This window comes from Aythya fuligula, chromosome 5 (assembly GCF_009819795.1).
Source record: "Aythya fuligula isolate bAytFul2 chromosome 5, bAytFul2.pri, whole genome shotgun sequence".
Classification (NCBI taxonomy): Eukaryota; Metazoa; Chordata; class Aves; order Anseriformes; family Anatidae; genus Aythya; species Aythya fuligula.
Window position 1 is genome coordinate 15709727 of NC_045563.1, and position 26086 is coordinate 15735812.

Consider the following 26086-nt stretch of genomic DNA (forward strand, 5'->3'; position numbering starts at 1 on the left):
AAAGAAGCTTACTTTTCTCATTACAAATGCTATTAATAATGTCCCAAACTCATTTACAAATCTTTGAAATATGCCAAGATTTAACCTACCCTCCCCCCTTGAGCCTAGTGCAGAAAGAAAAATGACACCTAGCTACAACAGAGTGAATCTTCTGTTTATATAATTTTTGAAATAGGTTTTTAAGAGCAGGACTGTGTATTTATATTTTTGTTCCATTACTATTGGTTTAATTTTTATTAATTATTTAGATCTTTATGGAACTCAGTCACATGAACACTGCTTGCCTCCAGGAAGTAGAAAAATTGGGCCACCTTGCAACAGATAGTAGAGGTATAAGAACAAAATTAGAAAACATACAAGCTGGAATGCAACTAGCAAGATGACTTCAAAAATTAACAGGTCATTTCATAAGTATGCATTTGTAAGGGACTGATCAAGGAAGGGCTGAGTTTTCTAATCAAGGGAAACAGAAAAGCTATCAGTGATTGATACCAAGAGGTTGAAATGCTTAATGCTTATTTTCTTTTTCAAACTTCACTAGTATAATCAGGCTCAGTACAATTAATGACTGACAAAGGTGCCAGCTTCAAGTAGAGAAGAAAAAGGTCAGTGAATACTTAAGCCATGACAGACATTTTCAAAATGTGCAAGGTCAGATGTCCTTCAGTTCACTATGAAAGAATATTAGAATTACTAGCTGCTGAAATCTTACATAAGTGGCATCAGACTGGAAAAGGGCTGAAATGGTACCATCAGAGGGGGAAGAACAAGCCATATAATTATAGATCACTCAGATTAACTTTGCGTTTTTGAAAAATGACCGAAAAAATCACAAAATGTACTTGTAAACACTGAAAAGGAATCAAGAAAATGAGTAACAGCCAACAGGGCAAATGAAAGGTTATCAAACTGATTCCATTTCCATCTAATACTGGATAAGACCTTTGAATACAAAAAATACAGTAAAGGGCATGTGTGTTAACAGTTTAATAAGCAAGGGATCAGAAATAGAGATGAGAATTGATAAACTGGTTTCAAAGTGGTTTCAAAACTGCATGAAAAAGCAGTTAAAAGAAAGCTACCAAATAGTTCGCTCTCAAAACAGACAAATGTATGAAGAAAGGCCTATCCTTGTTCTGTTACTATTCAATATTTTCACTTTTTTGGATGTTGCATTACAGAATATGCTTATTAAATATTCTGACAACATCAACCTAGAAGGAAGACTGTTATTCCTTCAGAAGATAGTTTTAGAGTTTAAAATGATCTTCAGAAACTGGACATATCGTATTAAAATTTTAGGCTGTTATTCCATTAGTACATTGGTAAGGTATCACGCTTAGCCATATATGTCAAGAAAGAGAAAGAGTAACTAGATGATAGTTTTATAAAAAGAAAAAAAGAAAAAGAAAAAAAGAAAAAAGAAAAAACTAAATTTTGAGCTGCTTCTGTTCATAGGCTGCACTTGAAGAAATACTGTCTAACTATTGCAATCTGTTAAATTGAAAAAAAAAACAGGCTATTTTTCACAGTTAAAAATGTAAAAAGCAATTTAGATTGCAACGCATGAAATAGGCCTTCCACTTTGTTCTGCTTTACTAGGGTGTAACCTTCGAGAAAAATGGGAACCAGTCAGATGGCATTCAGAGGTGAAAGGAGATCAACAACTGAAGTCAGTCAACCTTAAGAAGACAGGGAAGACATGATAAAAACAGGATGGCCTCTTCTATCTCTTCATTTCTGTAAACACTTAGGCCCTGTGGAATAGCCCTTTCAAGTTATTTGCAGTGAAGCAACTGTCGCTTTGATAGTGTCTAGCCTGATCATAAAGGATGATTTTAAAGATCTGTAAGAAATATCAAAGGGCTTAAGAATCTAGGGGAAAATTCACTGTCATTTAAAACTGTGTTCTTCTCCTTCCCAGGTAAGCTCTGTTTAAAGAATCAAAGGTGGGCAGAATGATCAAAAAAAGATCTGCTGAGCTCAAGTTCTAAGGTACAGAAAACAGGAATTATGGGTACAGATTTGGCCTCAGCTGCAGCTGGGAAATCCATACGGTATTAGATCTCCTTTCTCCCTTCAAGGTCCTTATGGGCTATGCAGAAAAAATATCAAGCACAAAAGTGAACGTACAAAGTTAGCATCATACTGTGCTGTCAAAGGTTTCTAGTTTCAAACATTCAGTCACCCAACTCAGATCTTTCAGAATATTCAACAAAGTATCAAAAAATAATAAAATAAAATAACAAAATCAGTCAAATCAATAAATAAAAGCCATTATGTTTCTACTTCTGTCCCTGTCTAAACATAAAAGAACAATAACAAAATGGACTCCTTAAGTGAAAATTCACAAAACCCAATATTTATGCAATAGATGATTTCAGACTTTTACTGCCATATTATTTAATTTGATGTATTCAAATGTGGATATTTTCTAAGTGCTTCAAATTTTCCAACCTTCCCTTAATCTTAAAAAAGATTATTTTTAAAGAACATTAAATCGTACCATATAATCCATTGCACAGTTTCCCTAAATGGAAAGACAAAGAAACTAGGATAGATTCATCTGCTTTGAAGGACTTTTCACAGAATGATTTCACTAAGGGGAGCACAGTTTGACTCCTATCATCTGTAAAACAAAAGACATTTTTAAGGTTAGCCATTTGTTATCAAACATCTAAAATGACCACATAGAGTGGACTTCTAAAATAAGTTACGAAAAATGTAATTTTGCTTAGGAATCTTTTTGGCAGTCACTTACTGAGGCAGAAAATAGGAGATAAAAGAAAGTGATGAGTACTACCATAACACAAGTCCTGATTTTTAACACCTTACCTGTTTTCTGTCTGTCTTTGTGCATTTATAAGGAAAGGGCACTCACCACTAAAGGACGGGACAGAAAATAAATGCACAGCTACTAACTTCTTTGTTCACCAGGAATACAGGGAGATAAAGAATACACGGTATTCCAACAATAAAAATTCTTACAATAGTAGGAATACAGGGACATCTAGACCAAACATGACCATGACCATGATGGTAAAAAAGAAAAATCTGGATCTGTTGGAAGTTAATTTTTTCAACCTAGTGAGAAGAAGAGGTTGCAATTCTTTTGGTAAACAACAAATTCACAGAGAAACTAAATAATCAAGGGGAAAGAAAAAAATATGAAATAATTTAGAAAGTGAAGTAAAATCCAGCAAATAGTGGCAAGCACCCTGCTTCCCTATAAAATAAAGGAGGAAATGTTCAAAGAAGCCATTTTGACTACTTTTAAATAAAGCCATTGTATTTTAAAATATTCAGATTTTAAAGGGATCAGGATTTTTTTTTAATGGTAACTTAATTCCCAAATTCATCAAATTCATACGAATGAACAACATATTTAGGTTGACCTGAAAAAATATTTTTTTATTGTGGGAAAGAAACCCTAGGATATAATTTTGAGTCATCTACCTTCACAATGTTTGTTTTGTAGTTCAGCCATGAAACCAAAAATTACTCAAACCAAACTTCTACAAACACATTCCTTGCAAAACTGTTAATAATCCCTGATTGCCTTCTCTAAGTTTTTGGGGTTTTGATAATTCTTTTTGACAGCTAAAAGCAGTAGTTAAAAGCAATTGGGAAGGTGGGGGAAAAACAGGGAGGAACAAAGAGAAGCAGAAACTTGACAGCATCAGTGTAATGGCTCAAGAATTTGAAAATTAACCTACTACTGTACTTGCTAATATAAGCACTCATTGCTAAAAAGTTCATTGATTGTATTTTCCCTAAAACTATCTTATTTCTTTTTGTATGTCTCCATATGGCTTATACATAGTGATGTATTTCAGTAATTCATCACCAAGTTCCTGTAAAGTAAATATTTGCTCATCACTCACGTATCAGGAGGGAGTAGTATAGTCAGTAAGATGGGTGTGGGAGTGGGAAATGTGGTGCAAAATACAGAGTTGCTAATGAAGATAAACAACTGCAGAGGTTGGAAAAAGACCATATAAAGAGCAAAGTGGCAAGCTATGAGCAGCAATCAACAATCACTAACAGAGCTTATAATAGAAAACTTTTTACATATACATTATTGGAAGGAACTTTAGTGTATTTCACTTCTTTGTACTGCCTCAGTTGTAAACAAACAGTGGAGAACACAACTGATACAGAGCCAAAGCTGCCTGCTATTGTCTACCTATACACCACTGAAAAATTTTCAACAGGAATGGTGATTGTAGGACTGGGCAGTGCAGTTATCCAGAATGTTCCCATGCATGGGAGCAGTTCGAGTAGCTCTCCTTAAAGTTCGCTCCAATCACTATTGCACTGAACTTGTGCACCATGAATGTCAGCATCCCACTACCACTAAGCCAGTACCAGATTCAAGAGAGAATTTCTTCTTCCTCCCATGAAGACACAGACACTCACCCCTACACCTGGACTGACATGAAATATTCATGCTGTTTACAGGAAAGATATTACAGGAAAGTGTTTACAGGAAAGAGCACTGGGAAAATTACAAGCATTTACATTTTCCATTATAAATAAAATGGAAAGCTTTATATAATACACACACTTTCTCATTGTGAATAAGAAAACTTTCAGTGCCATATATGCACAAATTTATGATTAAAATAGCAATTGCTCATGCTTAGTACCTCTAAAACAGATCAGTTGTGCAAACTGCATTTTATGGGACATGACGAATTTTTTTTTTGTGTTCCAAAACTAATGTTTGTCATACAACACTCAATGTTGAAAATAGATTTGAAAATGTTGAAAACATTTGCTGATACACACACATAAATATCATGTCATTGCCCAGCCTGGTTTCTTCAGCTCAGAAGGCAGGCTTCAGTCTGCCTAGGACTACCTTTGATTAAGAGGCAAAAAAAAGTTAATGGCAAAAAAAAAACACAAGTATCTGCATATGTTTAACTAACATTTTGTATTACGCATATTAACAGTATTAAGTAAATACTAACAACCCAATATTCCTATCTTTCATAGAGTAATTTTACTCACACAATTTAGTTTCATTATACTAGATGCTTAGAATAAGAAAGTAACTTACTTTGTGGACAGCTGGTTTACCCTTCTTAAAATAAATGTATTCATAAAGCATTGCAGGACATGAAATACATACAGAACAAATGAGAAAACAAAAAATATTGCAGACAGAAGAAAAATTTAATTATATTTATAACCTGTATTAAGAACTGGGCTACCAAGCCTAAGTTAAGTCCTTACCTGCATCAAACATATCAAGCAGATTCACTATTGTCTCAAAAGCTGCAAGGCGTACACTGCTGCCCTCATCTCTTGCCAGCTCTACCAATTCAGGAAGCACTACAGTTTTGGTTAGTTCTGTCCTACAAATTGAGGCAAGCATTTAACAAGAAAACATAATGAAACAATGTTGCTATAGCAAAAAATAATTATTATTATTATTTCCTGAAATACCAATTTAGACATTGTTTGGGTGGCCAAGAAGGAAAAAATGTCTAAGTTGTAAGAAAATGAAAATTAAATAACAACATGCAATCAATCTCAGGACTTTATTCTTCATCAGCCATGGAAATAAACAAGCTTAAAACGTGAAACTTCATTTATATAAAAGCATTCAAATGAACTCAAAATAAATCAGACAAAATGCATTCTGAAAAAGCTCAAAGGAGTCCAGCTATTTCACTAAGCCACTAAGAAAACTCTTTTGATCAAATATTCAGAAAATACAAACTGCTCAATGCTATGGAAGAGTACATTCCAAAGCCAAAATGATTGAATATGGTTCATAGAAACCATAAAATATCTGGAGCTGGATTGATATATCTAGAAATACTATGTTTCAAAGACAAGCCTTCTTTACAAAGGGTAAGCAACTACTGCTCAGAGAACACACATCTTCCTGACTAGTCCAAACATGAGCTTTTAGGCTTGTTTTAAAGTAGTAATAAAATGGTTCTGCTTGCCTGTTTTTGCCTTGATAATGACTATCATTGTCTGTGTGTGTGATGGTCCTGACGACTTCAATCTTGACATTGGCAGCAAACTGCTATACTAGGGACTGAATTAGAAATCAGGGTTTCATCAGAGAGGTGACTAAGAAGGAGTGAAAGACTCTTGACACAGAATCATTTGCGCAGTAAGGTGACTGCAAAGTAAGATGAAAAAGAATTCATCTCCAGGAGCAAGAGCACAGCTTTTGTAGAAGCTACCAACCAGCACAACTTTCCAATGTCCCAATGAAAAGCTAATTCTTCATTGCTTGATTGACTCTGTCATGCTCTTTCTTTTTTTCTTCTGTTTAATAGAAGTGAAGATAAGAAGCTCACTTTGTTCTGCTCTCATGTACAAGCTCTTGGTCTGTCCATCAATTAGTGAAAGCTGTTGTAAGCACCAGATATCAAGAATGGGACCTCAGCAATTTATAAAAGCCAGGGATCTCACCCTCAATGTTTATACTGGGCAAAATATAAAGCTGCAGGGAAATGCTGATAAAATTATACTACACAAGCATTAACTGAGATGACAAAATCAAAGCTACATTTGACGCTTCATGCAAACGTATACAAAGAATTCAAATTCTATCATTTCAATCACAGCTTTTAATACAAAGCCAATCACAACCTCTGGGACAACAGACTTTTACAGAACTACAAATGCTCCAAATTTCCTTCCTATTAGTCTAACCAAGACCAACTATCCCTTTTATAGGTCAATGTGAACACTAACACTTGCAAATTTTATAAATAACCATTATCAGTGATTTGTACCTTGGAAAGTATTATTGTTACTAGTAAATCAAACTGTAGCTTAAAAGTTTTCTTCCAAACAGATGATTAATTATTTATTTAATATTATGAGAAAATCACAATACCATTTAGTGATAACATCACTAAATAGTAACATCTTGGAACTGCTGTCACATTATGCTTTCATCATTTACGTGAAGATGTGCTTATTTCTGTTAATTTAATTATCTTTATTTTTCTACTACCTATTCATCCTCAACACAAAACACAGCAACCACTTACACATTGAAAATACCAACAGTTTCCCACTTCTATGGACTAAAGCATGTAAATCACTGGGGAGGGACCAGGCAGAAAACTCAGACAGAAAGCAGTGTGTATGGGTATGTAAATGCTAAAAACAGAAGCTGGAGAGAAAAGAATTAAAGGAAATGATACAAAATGGACCACTAATTGATAACTATGTATTTAGCTCTATTAAACTACCGTACTAATGCTGGGTAAATTGACTGTAATACTGCCATTTGACACTGAGTAATACCTACCTCATTTTTAGACTTCCATCTCCAAGGCATAATACATCCAATTTAGTTCATTTTAAAGACAGAAAGTCTTTCCTCATTCAATAGAATGAGGAAAATGTTATTTCCGTTCCAAAATGGTCATTTATTAGTATAAGTTAATGCCCCCTTGTTACACATGAAAATAATTGTATTGTTTCTGCTTTCATATCAAGTATACCTTGAAATTAAAAAGCATTTGGAGAGGGAGTACAGAAAACAACATAAATGCACACATTCAAGTGTATTTCAATACCTGCCTGTCCATATATACCTGTCTTATATGTGAAACAAAACTGTTGAAAGAATATTCACAGATTGACACAAGTGCTTCCTAAAAGCTGCTACATAAAACCACTTTCTTCTTCTCAATAGACTGAGTTACAGGGCAAGGAAATCTATGCAGCTGTACGTTTTTTCAAATATATAAAAGGTTTCCAGGTTTATACAAAAGCAATATTCTGTGACTATGTCCACATCCTAGATAATATTTATTTTACTCAGAATAACATATAGATTATTTTAAAAATATATATTGTACTGTATTGTGTAAATCATCTTCAAAGACTGATTCATACATGTATGATTGCTTCTCAGCTCTTGATTATAAAAGAGGTTAACTGAAAAGGTTAGAGAAATCTATGGAAATGCAGATTTTATCTCATATGAAAACAACAAAAAAAATATCTCATAGTATTGAACAAAAACAAACGAGAAAAGAGGAATGAAGATGACTGAAAAAGACAAGAACATACAATGCAGAAAGAGACAGAAGAGAGAAGTAAAGGACTATATTCCAAGTGAAGACTGAAATCAGGAAGCAAAAATAAAAAAAAAAAAAAAAAAAAAAAAAAAAAAAAAAAAAAACCTTTGCAGACATGTTTTTGTGGCTTTCCATTTTGGTAGCACCTAAAGACTCCAAACTAACATGACAGGTTAGAACCACCCCTCCCTTTAAAGGAGTTTTTAAGTGGTCAATCTCTGAAGAAAAACAGAACCCTCTCTTTCACTCATCTTTAATCTCCCACTAGACAGAATTCAATTTTAAGATAATTAAAGATATGTGAGATACCTGAGAGCAATCATAATAAATACATTTTCAAATTATTCAGTCATTCAGTTTAGTAAAGTGTTTATTACTTTTTCAGTTTATAAATATCAACAAATACTATCTTTGTTTTCAGCAATCACAGGTTCTTTTAAATACAAAGCTGTTCAATACGAAAAATGTTAAAACGTTTTACCATGCTAAGCTCCTCTTTGTTATAAAAGAAAATAAATACAAAAACAAGTGAATACTTTACTTAGTTATGAATAACAATGAATAATATTATATTTTCAACATTATTCACATCCTTTGAATTTTCTACTGCAAGGACCTTGCAGTAGAGCCATCTAAAGCACAAATATAAAATTATTTTATATGCGATATGGGCAAGTTTATCTGGGAATGTAGAAATTACTGTTCAGTATGACATTACCAAAACAATGTGAAATTAAGCATGTTACAGCAATGCTTAGCTCTTGCTGTGAATATTATTTCCCCTCTATCTGAGCAGGTTAAAAAACAGCATGAACATGCATTTCTTCAGTATTCTCTGACTCACAGGTTAACAACATTGTTTACAGGAATTCCTGGGGCTTTTTGTTTGTTTTAAAAACTTGGCATCTAAATAACAACATAACTCTTCATTAAAAAAATATCTTCCACAGGCACAGGCACAACTTCCACAAACATCAGTACTAACAAACTGAAGTGCATTTTTACAGTATCTTTCAAATTATGGTTCAGCCTCATCCCTGAATCTGCTCATAAATTCACAATTTTAGAGGCCAGAGGGACTATTAAGATTTAATCTATCCACCTGGGTAACAGGGAATATCACTTGATTATTTCTTCAAGTCTGTAAGACAATGTACTGCTTTTTAAATTTTATTTATTTATTTATTTATTTTTATTTCCTGGCACAGGAACAGGTGGACAGACCAAGAATTTTAAAATAGCTGTTCACTTAGGGACTACCCCTGGATGTGTGGTTAATATGTTCTGTGCTATGTTAAAATAAATCTTCATGAACTGTTTCTATTACTATATGTGCATTATGAAGGTCTTCAGACTTAGAGTTGACAATGAACTGAAATTTGCTTGCAAAACACACATTCTTTTGCGAAAAATGGCATAATAATAATAATTAGAAACAATACTTGCCATAATCCTCATATTTTTAAATATACCTAGTGTCATCGACATAAAATTGAAATGATCTCAGGAAGCTATTGATAAACTCATTATTTACCAAAAAAAAAATAAAATAAAATGTTTTTATGGTTCTGCAATTCTACTATCATAAAGAAGTAAAAATATGAAAATGGACAACAGCCAACTGTAATTTCTAAGAACTAACCTGCACACACCAAATTCATTATTAAACATGCAAAAATTAAGCTAGAAAACTTAAAAGGGTTAAAGAAAAAATCTCTTTTTAGGTTACCATTAAACAGTTCATAGGAAGATTTTGCATTTAAAAGCAGTTATGCAAATTATACTCACCCTATTCCTTGAGCTATATGCTCCAGCTGCCGACACATGCAAGTTCTTACTTCATACTCTACATCCTGGCACAGTGATTTTACCAATGGAAGAATCTCTCTTTTAACACTAAAAACATGAACATTTTTTATTAATATATAGAACAATAATATATAAAATCCACTTTATAGTGCTCAAATTATATCCCTATATGACTTGTAAGATCAATTTTTTTAACTAATTTATCAAACGTGGCAAATGATTTTTCTGAAAACTTGAAATTATAAACTATATGTTATTAAGAAATAGAAAAAGGATTATTTATAGTCATTATTATTTCCTCATATTTCATCTATTATGTTTTTTAAACTAACAAAATAGCAGATAGGTTTAGAGATGCTGTCCTCATTTCATAACTATTTTCAGTACAAATTTTGAACAAACACTGTAAGAATACAATATAAATGGACGTGCAAATCCCAAATAATCTTGTCTTTACTTTGAAAACAGAAAAGATAGGAATCCTAATAAAAGCTGTTTGTTTTTTTTGAGTCAGAAATCATAATGGAATAAGACAGCTCTACTGATTCAGATGTGGATTAATCTTTTCCTGTGTATATCAAAGATGCTCCAAATCATCACTTGATTAATCTCCAAAACAGCACTTATACACTGCTGTAGGTCAGTCTTCTGACACCTTTTGAAACTTTGCCACAAAACTTAGTCAGCATTTTCCTGAAGATAAACCTAATTCTTACAGCTTGTGAAGATTTCATAAGACCTGAAGCCTGGTACATGTGCCAAGTACAATCTGAGCTCCCATGGTGAAAACCAGTGTCTTTTTTTTTTTTTTTTCTCTCTCCATTTTCACATTACATAGTCCAAATTGCAGAACCTATTGAATATTTATCTAATTATGAACTGAAACTGTGATCCATATACTACCATAATCTCAGAAGCCATTAGGCTATTGTAGGATTATAAAATACATAGAAAAGTTAACTTTAAGCTTCACTACATCTAGGTGAAGGCAGTAATCTCTTCCATATCTTTCAGCCTTGAAGGTGAGATGAATGAATGATTTCAACTAATGTACTCTTTGGCCTTCTGTCAAGAGGTTAGAATACTGCTGTCTATATGTTACAGAATTCAACAGACCAAAAAACATCCACACATAGGAAAAAAAGGACAGTGGCTGAGGTAGTGACTAGTAATGCTGTGGGGTGAAGATTAGCCTGTGTATTTTTGCCATCTTGTGTATTTGTGTGGCATTTTATACAATGAGATATCACTCCTTATCAAGGCTTTAGGGCCTAGTGAAATAAAAACAATAGAATGGATTAGGAGAGACAGCACACTTGGCAGTCTCTAATACCTCTGCTTTGGTATGTATGCATAACCAAAGAGATATTTAAAAAGAATGTAGAACATGAATTTAAGATCAAAAGCTTCAGCACTGCAATGCCTTTAAGCAAGTAGATGCGAGTATTCACATTAAATCAATGGCAGATACAAAACAACTATTTTGAATTCTCTTTAAGTAAAAACACATACTACAACTTGGCAGATTTGGCCTTTGTGTTTCCCTTCATTGCGCAAGATGCTGTCATGAGTATTCATAAAGTGTCTCTATCCAAATCTTTACATTGTTTTAAAATTCAAAAGAAAGAATATGAGGACAGACAAGCAAATTTTTAAGTCAGTTTGCACAGCCTTCATTTATCACAGTGAAAATTAATTTACTTCTTATAGCAAAATTTCTCTAGAACTTGCAAAGATTATACATAGTCTTGGGAGCTTGGCACTTCAGATTCCTCTAAAGTAGGCAGTACTTTCAAAAAAAGACTCAATTTCAGCTAGCTGTTGGAACAGAGGGTAGACAAAGTAATGTTCTATTCCACAGTTGTGACTTCGTCCAAAATCTATAGCATAACCTGGAAGTCATGTGAAATATGAAAGAAAGGTTTTTAATTATAGTGTATATTTTATGAGGAAAACCAGTGCAATTCTGAAGAATAAAGTGAAGATATGTTTATATATTGCCTTCTCCTGAGGCCAAACATATGTCCTTAGCCAATACCAAAACCCGTCCTGTAAGAGGAATGATAGGGTGTCTTGTATCTTATTCGGCCTGTGACATTCTAAACCCGTGGATCAAGGTCTCTTTTCAGTTTTCTAAACTGTGCGCAGAGAACTCTAATACAGGATCAACATATCCAGAAAATTTTCAACCAGCTTCTTAACATGTAGCTTTTTCATGTCTGATATGTGTAATCAACATAGCAAATGAAAGTTCTAGATAGCTTCATTTTAGTTGCTTATAGTTCTTTTTTATTGAAGAAAAAATCATATTTTAAATAAATTTATTCCTAAACATCTTCTCATACAGTCCTGTTGTTCATGTTTTCCATTATCCTGAATTTTTGCATTTTGTGATAGATGAAAGTCACTATCAGACTGAACCTCCTGAGCTAGACATGGCTGCTGTGAATCTAGTAATCCTTGGTGGATTTCTTTCATAACAGGAAAAAAAAAAAAAAAAAAAAAAAAAAGCATCCAATTGCCTGGACTGGTGAAAAGGTGTAACTATCATAAGACTGGAATGACTCCAAAGAATGCACTGTACCAACTGTTTGGGACAAATAAGGTATTCAGATTTACTTTTCCTGTTGTGAACCAGTCCAACCCCATCTAATAGCTGGATACTATCAAGGAATAACAATAGCTTCTAATGAATCTCCACATAGTTATATGTAGGGAAAAAAAAAAATAAAATAAAAATTAGGAACAAGAGTTCTTAAGGGTTTGTCTTTACAACAAGAAAATCTAAGGTGATGTTGTGTTTTTTCTCTCTACGTTGCAGAGATATCCATTCCTAGAAAGAAAAACAATATGCAAGAATGATGTGAAAATGGCATCCATTTGAACCCGTGAAAGACCATACAATCTGAAGTTATAAATTGATGTACATCAGCAAGTGTGAATATGCTAGTTACACAGCGAACATCTTTTATTTTTACTTACTACCCTAATAAAGGGATCTATAAGAGGAAAGCATTTAATTTTTGTAATCAAGTCTACTTTTGTGCCAACTTTTGTCTCTGAAAAAAGAAATACTGATATAAACCATGGAAAGAAAATACATGGACAGTCTACTCACATATGAGCTTCAAATTTGTAAGCTAATTTTCCCATGATTTTACAACTAACTAAGCGGGACTGAAGTGATTGAGAAATCTGTGCCTTGGAAACAAGTGGATTCAGGATCTATATAAAGGAAAAGAGAAGAAATATCAGCAGTAAATAATGTATTCCCCTTCTTAAAAAAAAAAACAGGAAAACATAACACAAATGTCACCTATTCCGTACATGGAATTAAACAGTACTAAAAATAGTAATACATATGTACGTTAATAGTCTACTGGAAACCTGCATTTAATCTTCAGTGCTAATTATAGTGTATTAAATCAATATCTTGGCCCAAATAGCAGTTTGTGATTCACATCACAGCCAGTTTTACATCTGTCTACTTGTGTCTTTATTTTGAGACTAAGTTGTATATGAATATTTATAGCTATTAGCTGGTAATTTTGACAAAAGTTGTTAAATATGCTCTTGTAAAAAAATAAATAAATAAATAAATAAAGAGAGAGAGAGAGAGAAGTTCTTTCTCGTGAGTTTTCCCAGGAAACACTATTTTTAATGTGAAGTTTTGAAGCGACAGTCCCTCTCATTTAAACATAATTTGGGGATCCGTAGGGAAAAAAAAAATCATTTCCATATAGATGCAGAAAAGCAGCATCTTAGCTGTGCTGTCATTTGTTGGATCACCTCTACGGTGCCAGAAACAGAGAAAGGCCTGCACAACTCCACTTTTAGATACCCTATTTTTTGCCCAGAAATAATCAAAGAAATCCAGGTGCCAGACCAGGGAATACATTACAAAGAGGTTTCTCCTGAAGTCTGCTACAGTTCTTCACTCAGGAAGAACTTCACTTCTCTCTCAAAAAAGACTTTCCTGCCCTGTATATTATCCTAACAGTATTCTAAAAGCATTTCTCTCCTCTTACTAACCAAAATTTTGATGTGAGAGCATCTTTCCATTATAAGGACAAGTAGTTCACTTAGACTAGAATTAGTTCAAAAGGTATACTTCATAAACATTTCATCAGTTATCTATAAAACTGTATATTATTTACTTGGTCTTTGACTATGACAGCAAACACACCACATCTAGTAACTTAATAACTGATCTAGACAGTCTCTCCCATGAAGCGGCCATTGCCAGAGAGAAGATACTGGGTTAGGCTGACCTGTAATCTGACCCAGCACACAATTCCTTACAACCTTGGAATCTAAGATTGTACTATGATTTTTACTTATTTACTAAAAAATAAAGTACTAGAGTATTTCTAGTTTTCTGACATAAAGACCCTTCAAGTAACATAAAAGGCTGGTTTCAGCTGGTTTCTGTACAGTTGCTGAATCAACACTCCTTTATCAACTGTGATCTTCTCAAAACATTTTTGTGGAAGCATATAAATGTGTTACTATGTTCTAGTGAAAGATCAGAGTAAACTGATTCTGCAGAACTACATTCTGTTTAAATGGCATCTGTAAAGTTACATTACATCTAGATTTTGGAGCTGACTGTAGTTTGTTTTCACCTTTTAGAAGTTTATTGTTTAAACAGTGCTGGATTTCAATTACCCACTGATTTTAATCGGTATTTTTAAACTACAGAAATGTTTATATATTTGCATCTCTATATTGGACACAAAAATATCACTGTCTCAAAGCTTTTAAGCTTAACAGTAAAATATGAATTCTCAAAATAAAACCAAACAAACTAGCTGACAAAAAGGGAGACATTATTTTCTAGTTCCTCGCTCTTCCTAAAGCTACATGGTAAAGAATTAAGTGCTTGCAGGGCATTAGGTTTTTGGTACATCAAAAACAACTGAAGCACACAATGAAACGCATCTCTAGCATTCATTCCTATTTAGCAGAAATACAGTATTTTTGTCCACTACAAAGAATGAGATACTATCCTGTAATCCAAAACAGGATATATGAAAACATGTTACTAAGACTACTAAGTGTAAGGGAAGTGTTAGAAAACATAGAGGATTCATTTGCTGAAGAATACTAAATCTTTCTACGGTGACCTTCCTGTCTTGCCTTAGCACATTCCCCTCTTACAGTATGCTCCATAAACACTACTGCTTTCACAGGCATAAAACTGCAACAAATCGTACTGATGTGAAATGAGCCTGGCAGGAAACGACAATCTTTTATTTGTTGCTATCATAAGTGGGGAGAATATTATTACCTCGTGTCTGATAGTCTCTTTGGGTAAAGCTTCTATTACAGCAAGAAGGGTTTCTAGCCATGCATTGCTGACACCTGTCAGAAAGAAATGGGTTATATGTTATGTTGCACATATAATGAGTATAACAAAACACCGGTCAGTTTTACAAAATTACTTCTCTCTTTTTCTATTCACCTCTTCAAGGAGATATATAATTAAAAGACGTTAAATTAATATTCAAAACTTCAGACACTCATTAAAATGGGGCTGCATCAAAAAAAGTGTTACCAGCAGGCCAATGGAGGTGATTCTTCCCCCCTACTCTGCTCTCTTGAGATCCCACCTGGAGTACTGTTCTCAGCTCTGGGGTCCACAACATGGACCTGTTGGGGTGGGTCTTGAATAGGGCCATGAGGACAGTCAGAGAGCTGGAGCACCTCTCCTGTGAGGACAGGCTGAGGGAATTGGGGTTATTCAGCCTAGAGAACAGAAGGCTCCAGGAAGATCTTACCTTATCTAAAGGGGGCCTATAAGGAAGCTGAAGAGGGACTTTTTACAAAGGCATGCAGTGATAGGGTAAGCAGTAACGGTTTTAATCTGAAAGCAGGTAGATTTAGATAAGGTATTAAGAAGAAATTCTTCACTCAGAGGGTGATGAGGCACTGGCACAGATTGCCCAGAGAAGCTGAGGATTCCCCATTCCTGGAGGTGCTCAAGGCCAGGCTGGATGGGGCTTTGGGCAACCTGGTCTGGTGTGACGTGTCCCTGCCCACGGCAGAGGAGGGTGGAACTGAATGGTCTTTAAGGTCCCTTCCAACCAAAATAATTCTGATTCTGTGATTAAGAAACAGGATAGGTGAGAACCAAATTCTGTCCCCATTACTTTTGCCTTATTAATTCTTGTACAGGGAAATAATTACTCTGTTTAGAAAAGACAAATTTCTCATTTAGAAACATAACCTTTTCTTATCCCCACTGAAATTTTCTAGTGTTACAAGAGGCCTTTTTTTTTCTTTGTGTCCTAAAAGAAGTAAAAAAAAGTAAAAGAAAAGAAAGTAAAGACTTTACTTCTTTTCTTTACAAAGAAGTAAAGAAAAACAAACCATTAAAGAAGAAACAACGCTTCTCTCTCCATTTTCTTTTAAATATCAGTATGTACACGGTCAGCATGCAAAAATCTTTTATTTCATACAAGTCTAGATATAAAGTCACTTACTGCTTTACACAGTACTGTACTGTCACTAAGGAAACAAAACATACAGAAATACTCAGTCATCAGCGTAGTTGTACAGCCCTGACCTGCATCTCTGTGTTCCAGGTTCTGGAGAATGATGTGTAGGAAGGAGTGGGAGTACGTATGAATGGACACCGACTCATCTTGCAGAACAGTCAAAAATGAAACAGCAGCTGTTAACTGCATTTCCACTCCTGCAACATGCAGCACCTCCTGTATAATCAGACATTATATCAAGTTAGAACATGAGGCAGAACTGTACTGAAAGAACATTCAAATTTTTACATTTAGTTTTAAGAATGAGCATGTAAGGACCTTGGTAAACTACAAAATTGGTTGTAAATTTATTTTCCCCTAACAGTAGTTAATAGTGGATATTCAGATCTCTGATACTATAAAATGTACTTTTAAAGAAAAATAAAGTTAACTATATTTTCTCTGACTTTCAATTTCATCAATGTATACGTGTGGATGCTTCTGCTTTACAAAATGAGATGCAGAAAACAGGCCAGATAACAATTGCACTTCTGCTTCTGTTTGTGCACATGAATTAAAAAATATATTTCATTCATTCACTGAGCAATACTAAAATAATGGAAGGTAATTCAAATTTACTTCCTTGCCAGCTCACATGAAGCACAAATGAAAATGTAAATATAGTGATTGTCTTAAAAACAGAGCAAGACGTACCATGGTATTCACTCAGGTAACTTGGCATTTACTAGCACTTGGCTTTAACATTTAAGAAATTAACTATTAGGTTGTCTTTAAAAGCATCACTTCAAAAAATAAACATACAGAATATGGAAATGAAATATTACTGAATTTCTGGAATGAAACAAAAAGCAACTGTAAATTTCAGATTTGTTCACATCCCAAAAAGCTTGCAGAATACAATCCAGGACATAGTGTTCATTTTAAGTATGTACACATCTATCAGCTGCATGAAAATTTCATTAGTTTACTTCTCTAAATGTATGATTCTACTAAAACATTACAATCATTTTACAAGTGATTCCAAACTCTGTATCGGCTTAAATGCCTGTATTTCCTACACATCATTCTATATATTTTGTTTCTGCTTTTTTTTAAATGTGCTTGAAATAAAGTGCTTTCTCAGATCACGTATTAAAAATCAACTATAAACTGATTCTTATGTAAAGAAAAATGCATGTAAACCAAATTAGAAAACATCTGTTATACACCTAAGCATTATATAGAATTATGCTGAGAATGTACAGTTTACAGAGAACACCTGAGAAATGATTTAGACTTCCCTTACTTCAGAGTAGAACGACAAAGTTTTCATTACAGAAATGCCAACCAGTTTGTGTATGCAAATGTGCAGCAAAGCCTAATTTTTCATTTATCTAATTTCAGATAAAATCATTATTTCTATCTCAATAACTTTTTTTTTTTATATATTTCTGAATATTTATAACAGCATTCCCACCACAAAAATGACAAAAAGAAACAGCATTGTGCACCTTACCAAAGTGAGATAAAATGTTTGTATTCAATTGCCATGGAAACCACTCTCTTGTTATCTCCACAGACTGCCTGTCCTTGCTCCTCTCCTGCTATTACTAAAGCCATAGCTAAGAATAAGACCACCTATGAATTTTGTAATAAAAAATGTGGCTGGGACCAGTGCATACTGTTCTGGGATTTTGGTTTACACTTGTGCAAAAACACCCCCAAAATAACCAAAAGAACATCACACTGTGGATGCTGAGACCTCACTATAGATCAATCAGACCGTAATGGAGCTGCACTCCAGTTATGGACATACTCACTTTGCATTCAATGCAAACAGGCTTACTTACTATCAAATCAAGTTTCCAAACAGTCTCCTCCACAGATTCGTACAACTCTTTGGATGCGTCTCCTCATAGACCTCAGAAGACATTAAATTGTAATTTTCTAGACTGCTTACATATCTGCCTGCATTGACGTTTGCACTCAGAACTATACAGATCCACCTACAAAGCTGTATGGGTCTCCCCTTCTTATTTCAGCCACACTGAACTCAAGCTGGATGAGTTAAATATACTTCATATAAATGTATTTCTTTAGAAAGTAGTGTATTTTTCCACACATGGAATCTCCAAAGCTTCCCACTCTGGAGAAAAAAAAAAAAAAAAAAAAGTTTTCCTGTCTTTCGTATTCAGACAAGCACATTTAAAGGAATTTAAGGGTACTAATGTATTCTTGAATTTTCCTGAAGTCTAGAAGTTAAATTCAGGCATCAAAACTTGGAAAATTTAGAAAGCATGACTTATTCCCTTAATCAGAAAACAGAAAATTAACTAGTTTAATGTGTTTTATGTCCTGCAGCAACAGAATGCTCCTGAAAGAAAGCTGTAAGTAGAAACATAGTCTGTCATTTTAGTAACCGTGGTGACATGACAGAAGTTTTCATTTAGGACTCAAAATACACATCAGAAAAGGAGAACTAAAGAAGATACAATGAGAATGGACCTTAAAATAGGTATAATAATAGGGTGAAAATCACTCCACGTCTTCCTAAACTACGAAATCAATGAGGAAAAAAGAAAAGCTTTCAAGGGGAGACTGATATATCAGGAAAATCAGTAACAGTGAAACGAGTCTGGAACTAATCACACAGCTTTGAATAAGGCTTGATTTATATACTTCAACAGGAGTAGCTACAGTTTTCTGCAGTTACAGAATGTGGAAAAATCAGATAAAAACCTAAAATCAGACAGACACCTAAAATCAGATAGACACTTGAAATCTCCCTCCACTGATTCTGGTGGCAGCAGCCATGGACAGAAAATGCTAAACCTGCATGCGACTTCCAAGATTCATTGCTAAACCAATGACTTTCAAGATACATGAGGAGGTGCATGTAGAAACCCAGAGTGGGGACTTCTATGCAAAAGAACCGATACAAGGATGCCACTTAATTTTAACCATATAATTTAAAAGATATTTCATAATCTCATTCCTTTTTTAGCATCTAAATGAGATATATTTGTTTTATTACCATAACCACAACACTGATACTCAATTTAATCATTAGATCTCCTATGTTTAATTCAGTGTTATTTTATTATTTTATTCTGCATATCTCATATTATCTTCTGCATATATATTCTTATTTCATTCTGCATATATCAGACCTAAAACAATTATGTCAAATATAGGAAGAGTCTTTGGTATCATTTTAATTGTTTTTTGAAGAAAGATAAGAAATTTGCATATATATGTTATTTTTTTATTTACAAAAGTAACCAGGTTAATAAATTTCCCACAAATGAAATTGAAATTTGTAATCCAGACAGCCAGAACACTTGTTGCATTTATTTCTGCCTGAATCTGTTTTATTCTCAGCTCTAATAAAAGCAGTATTTTTGCTTTTGTGTTTCCGCAAATACACTACAGAAGTATTGTTTTTCCTATCCAATTACATGGTGACAATACTTTCAGATAAACACAACCCTGAAACTACTTTATAACTCATTTTTCACATGCAAATTTGAACTTACAAATTATTTTTCCCAATCTACAGTTGTGAAACCAATTGCAGCAATTTAAGTCAACTTAGATCCTTGCAATGCCAGACTACATTTGCAGGACTGTAACTGCAGTTGAGTAGTTGGCTATGCCTTTGTAAACTACACAGTTTCCATTTAATGGTCAGGACAATTTCTCCAATAAAAACTAGGATAAGAGGAAAAAAAAAAAAGTCAAGTGGCTAATGATGCCAAATACTATTTTCCAGTCAAAGACACTGAAGTACATGTTAAAAATACAGTAAACATGCGTACAACTGTTTTATTACCAATAATAAATATTAGATAACAAAACACCATTGAAGAATGGTGATACCACTGAAGAATAGTAAGAGTATATCCGCAGAAATAAATTTACCACATATATATATATAAAAGTTTTAATTTGTAAGGTTTAAAGCTAAAAGGTACACTTAGATTTAGACTGACTGTCTATAAACCAGAAGCCACTATATTTCACTCTTTCACCTCTGCCTTGAGTCCATTAACTTAAATGTCATTTAATTTATCATCTAGAAAGGCATTCAGTTTGGATTTAAAAGACACTGCAAGATGAAAAATCCACCACTTTTCTCAGTTAGTATGTTAAAGATTGATCATATTTATTATTAATAACGTCTGCTTCATTCTAATTTTTCTGTCCTCAGTTCCTAACTCTTATTTCTTCATATACTGTTTCCAGTTAAATGGCTTTTATTATTATGCAGGAAGATACTTTTACAAAGTAATTAAGTGCCTCCTGATCTGAATAAGCTAATCTCTAACTCCCAGTGTACTCCCAGATACTTTCCAGGCCCCAGGCCTCGATCATGCTAATGATCATCCTTTTAAATTTTTTCTCCATTCCTGTATAAAAAATAAGACTAGAACGAAAAGCTGTATTCCTATGTTAGACATTTTATTAAAGAGAGAGAGGCAAATTCTACCATTTCTCCAGTTATTTCCTGTTCATACATAATTATTTTGTTGCAGAATCAAAGCAGAATTTTCATTTACAACAGCTTATTTATTTCAATTCTTAAATTATAACAAATATATTTTTTCCTTTATATTAATATATAAAAATATCAGAGTTTAGTAATACTTAAGAAACATAGCCTGAAAATGGCTTTGATGGAAACACATCAACACTGTAACACCTGACATACTAAGTTTAAAAAAAAAATCACCCGTTTCTTCTGTTTCTTGTTACTCCCTCATTTCAGAAGTATTCTGCTCTCAAAGTAGAAAGACCAGTGACAAAAATTGATTCGGTATTTTAAATAGAAAATTTTAAAAAAGATTTTCTTGAAGCCAGTAGGTTGGTTTAGGAAAGAATGCATTATGGTATGTCAGAATAACATGTAGTAGTAACTGCAGAAACTTGGTGTAAGTTAAAAGGCTTTCAATTACTTTGGAACTTCAAGTCACTCTTTTACTCAAATCATTATATATATAAATATTTTTTAAAATAGTGTCTATTGGCCTACATTTTATAGCACAGAACATGTCAACCAGAAGTACTCAATGTTTTTAAACTATCTGTCAGTTCTGAGGACAGCTACTTCTTGGCCATTTGCTGAATTTAAGTAATCACATCAAAGCTGGAACAGATCCTCTTAAGAATTAGAAGTCTCCTGGAGTTGGAGTCACAGAAGTCTCAGGAGATATTACAAAGTTGAAAGGTGATGTCTGATATTTACAGAATCACCTCCTACAACCTGCTGGTGATATCCTGCCGGTGATATCCTGCCTAATGCAGCCCAGTATATCATTAGCCTTTTTTTTGCAGCAGGGGGCACATTGCTGGCTCATGTTCAACATGGCGTCCACCTGGACCACCCGGTCCTTTTCTGCAAAGCAACTTTCCAGCAGGGTAGCCCCCAGTATATATTGGTGCACGGAATATTACTGAGTACATCTACAATGCAGAACCTAAGGCCCTCCTGCTGAAAAGTATGTGATAGGGCTTCCATTTAAGTATCCTACAGAAAAGTATTTGCTATATAATCATACTGAGGGCTACATACATATTTGTTCCTCACCTCTTATGCTATCAATTCATAAAAAATGAGCAAAATATAATTTATTACATTTAAACATTTTTACCAACATTGACCTATCTCCCCAGCACAAGCAGCCTCTCCTCTTTATTGATGACTTGGATGAGGGAATTGAGGGCTCCCTCAGTAAGTTTGCAGGTGACACCAAGCTGGGGGGAAGTGTTGATTTGCCGGAGGTTAGGAAGGCGCTGCAGAGGGATCTGGACAGGATGCATCAATGGGCAAAGGCCAATGGGACATGTTTCAACAGGTGACATCGGTGGTACATTGATGGTTGGACCAGATGATCTTGGAGGTCTTTTCCAACCTTAACAATTCTATGATTTTTTTCTATGATTTCTATTAGGAAACAGAGAATTCCACAGGCAATAAGAAATGCACCAAATTATTTTTCAGAGTATGATTTTATTATTATTATTATATTAATATAATAAGGTAGCTGGCTTAATAATAGTAATTATTTTTTAAAAGCTGAGATATAGATATCCACACAGCTTGTCAATAAAAGAAACAATTAATTTCTTCAAAATTTCAGCAAAGAAAACAATGAAATATAAATGAGAATTTCCTGGAACAAACAAATACCATTTTCACACGGGCCCACTTTGCAATTTATTAATCATCTCCTCAACAGACAGGAAACTAATGTAAGCATGTGACTCAGCCATGTCACCTTCGTTACTAATATAATTATATTCTTTCCTACATCTGGCAGTGAGAATCCGATACAGACACAGCAAGAAAACTCACAGCAGCTACTACAGAAGACTGTTTTTCTTCTTATCCCTAAAGTGCTTCAGAGAAAGAGGACAAGAACATAACTCAAGCTTTCAGTTCTACATATTGAAAATTGTCAGATTGATACTTGAATCAGTAACTAGCTAAACTCTTTCCATCTTTTTGAAGTGATCTAAATACTCTTCTCAGCCATTGGCTGTTTGCAACAAGAAAATTACATTCCTGTTGGCAAACTATAAAAAGGGGTATGAATTTTAAATTCATATGGGGAAAAACCCAAACTTCTACAAAGTGGCTAGTAAAATCATGACTGAATTGCATTACTGGAAATGTCAACAGCTTCTCTAAAAATGTACAAGGATGCTCAGTCTGTCCATAAAGATATGAAGGCAACTCAGAGCTTTAAAAATACAATTTCTGCAAGCAATCCTGTGATTTTCTACCTCCTTTACCATATAGAGCATATGTATTCACCTGAACAGCTACTAACAAACACAGTGATTTTTTAGCTGATAATTTGTGTAAATTAGAAAAAGACTCAAATCGAAGTGATCTGTTGCGTTAGACTAGGCCAGATTGTTCTAAATCAAAACACTGATTTAATCACATAAGAAATGTTAGTGGTATCAACAGAAGACTGACAATACCCTGATCAAATGAAAAAAAAACCTCAGCAATTTGTTGTTATAAAAATAAATTTTCAGATATTTTGATACCCAAAAATAATATATTTTCCACTTTGCTGATAGTCTTAAAATCACTGAAAATCAGGCATGCTAACATATTTGAAATCTTAATTCCTGCTGTAGCCTTACATACCTTCAGACTTATTAGGCTTTGCATTTGACTTTATATACCTAAAAGGAATTAACATCTGTTTCGTCATGCAGTCTTATTTGGTTGAAGCTGCTCCTAAAACCACACCTTAAATTAACTTTGTAATTTCTTCTAGGCTACATCAACCCATGGGTCACACCTGGGGCCGAGTATAAATACAGAGATACTTTTGTTTCTTAAGATATCCTTTATCCAAATAAATACATGCATAAAAATATTGTTTTAACATTGCATGGATAGCATGTGTTTATCACAGCTAGAGGTGACTTACTAAAAATTTGGAGGGCAGTAAATGAATTTTAGGACAGCTAAAAGCAAAGTGTGTTTTCTGGATTGCATGAAAATCTTAAACGTTCGGATGGGAGGAGATTGAGAATGTCAAAATGAACGATTATGACTGGCTGGTCCTCAAAAGGAGTTCTCAAAAAGCTGTCAAAACATTGGTAACTCTTTAGAATACATAAACATTATTACTTCTGCTTTCTTTAACTGATGTAACACTTTTCAAAACTACATAAATTCAGTCAATTAATGTCAAAGATCTGCTTGACATACCTCTCCTAATGAGCAAGTCTGCAACAAAAATGTTTAATTTTTTTTACCCTTTTAAAGTACCTGGACTAGCAGAAAAAGATGCATTCAAACCTCACCACATACAAACTTACTCGTATTTTTGGTAAAACACGACGTAGTGTTTCTGCAGGATTCTGTCGCATCAGAACTGGAAGATTTGCCACCACACTTGTTCCTTGGATATCCTGGCCAGAACTTAAAAAAAAAAAAAATGCAAACAACATATTACTATCTAAGATGATTACAAGATCACAATTTTCATTTTAAAAAAATGAAAAAAAGCCCCTTGCTCACCCCACACAGGTTAGTAAGTCTAAAGAAGCATCACAACTTTTATATAATAAGCAGTAGAAAACAGTATTAAAAGCATATCAAACATAAAAAAGCTGTTATGTATCATTTCTAGTATGGAATGTTCTAAAATATATATTAAAAAAGTTCTATTTCAAACTGGATGATCAAAGCAGTGATTTTGTGCAATCTCTTCTATTATATAAATATAGGTGATAAAGCATAGGAAGAGAGTAGATGGAAGAAATAAATGAAAACTACTCAACATGTAACAGGAACCTATGATTTTTGCTTTTCTGAGGGAAAATAATCAGCTGTATGTCAAATGTGATTAAAGATGCATGCAAAAGCTTGATTAGTTTATAGATCCTTTGTTTTTCTTGTCCTGTGTCTCTTGGTAGTATCCTCTAATTGAAAGAGAAATAGAAAAGAGAAAAGAAAAAAGAGAAAGAAAAAGAGAGAGATGGATGGGTAGGTAACAATGAGGAAAAAGCATGAGATGAGAATAAAAACTATGCAAGTTGATACACTTCCAAAAAGAGAATCAGAAGAGAAAGGATCAAGTATTCCCAGGTGCCAAAATTAACACTAAAGCTAAATATCAAAACATTTTTTCCTGTTTAAATGCATAAAATCTGTTTTTCTAAACAAAATCAAATTTGTTCCAACAGCAAAGCTCTTTTTTAAATAAGTATGTCACACTCAACTGTACACACACAAGCATTTTAGTGTTCAATATAATCATACATACATTTTTAAAATGAAATTCATAGTAAAACTACATTTAAATACTTCCATATACCACACCCTATCCTGTGGTCTTTCCAAGTTGTCTTAGTGGAACATATAAGCTCAAGAGGGGAACAAGCACACAAATGGGTCACAAGAGAGTAGATTTACAGAACAACTTCCCAGTTTTGTCCTGCCACTGAAGTACATTAGGCAATTCATAGTTAAGATGCAAACCTTCGTGCAGCTAACAAAATCTTCACACATTCCACTAATGCTCTAAATCATCCTCAACATTTATGTCTTTCAGAAGATCAGCTGAAATTATAGTTGTTTACAGGTACCGTCAAGCAGGCCAATTTAAATCTATTTTGTTAAATGCATGTAAATACACTTTTACAAACAAGAATATATTTGTATAATAAGCAAGAAGCTTTGGTTAAAATCAATACAGACTAGAATATCCTAACATTAATATTTTCATGTCCTACTAGATTTTTTTCTTTGCATTCTATAATTTTCTAATGAAAATATTTAACATCAACATTAACTTAATTGTGTTTAGATTAAGAAAGAGCATTCTTCACTGTCCTTGCAAAGACAGTTTCCTGTCTAAGACTAGGAGCATGTTTTGGAAGATTAAGTACAGGCTGGAAGGCAGGAATTCCAGAACTCAAATCCTCATTTGGTCTGTGTAAGGTGGAAAGTCACACACACAACAGTTCAGTTTTGTGCTAGGCGTCCATTCTGCAGATGGGTGTTAATTACTGAACTCACCCCCTGCAAACAATCACACTGTGTAAGGTTCTTAACCTGTGAAAACCTCTGCCCCAACAAAAACCTCCTCTTCCATAAAGTGTAAACCTGGCTATTGCCTTTATGTCTCATTTTTTGTACAGAGTAACTTGAAAGCATGTGTCTAAAACATATATGATGGAATTAAACTAACTTTATAT

General features: G+C 33.8%; 1 protein-coding gene across 2 annotated transcripts in view; it reads right to left on the minus strand.

Moving 5' to 3' along the window:
* The window catches only part of PPP4R4 (protein phosphatase 4 regulatory subunit 4), a 73129-nt gene that overhangs the window by 24812 nt on the left and 22231 nt on the right, over positions 1 to 26086 (minus strand). For both annotated transcript variants that reach the window (XM_032188455.1, XM_032188456.1), the window contains exons 3-9: positions 24203 to 24305; positions 16447 to 16594; positions 15169 to 15242; positions 12997 to 13103; positions 9858 to 9965; positions 5242 to 5363; positions 2507 to 2629 (exon numbers count right to left, since the gene is read on the minus strand). In XM_032188455.1, coding sequence (XP_032044346.1) covers positions 2507 to 2629; positions 5242 to 5363; positions 9858 to 9965; positions 12997 to 13103; positions 15169 to 15242; positions 16447 to 16594; positions 24203 to 24305 — 785 coding nt within the window. The remainder of the gene's footprint in view (positions 1 to 2506; positions 2630 to 5241; positions 5364 to 9857; positions 9966 to 12996; positions 13104 to 15168; positions 15243 to 16446; positions 16595 to 24202; positions 24306 to 26086) is intronic.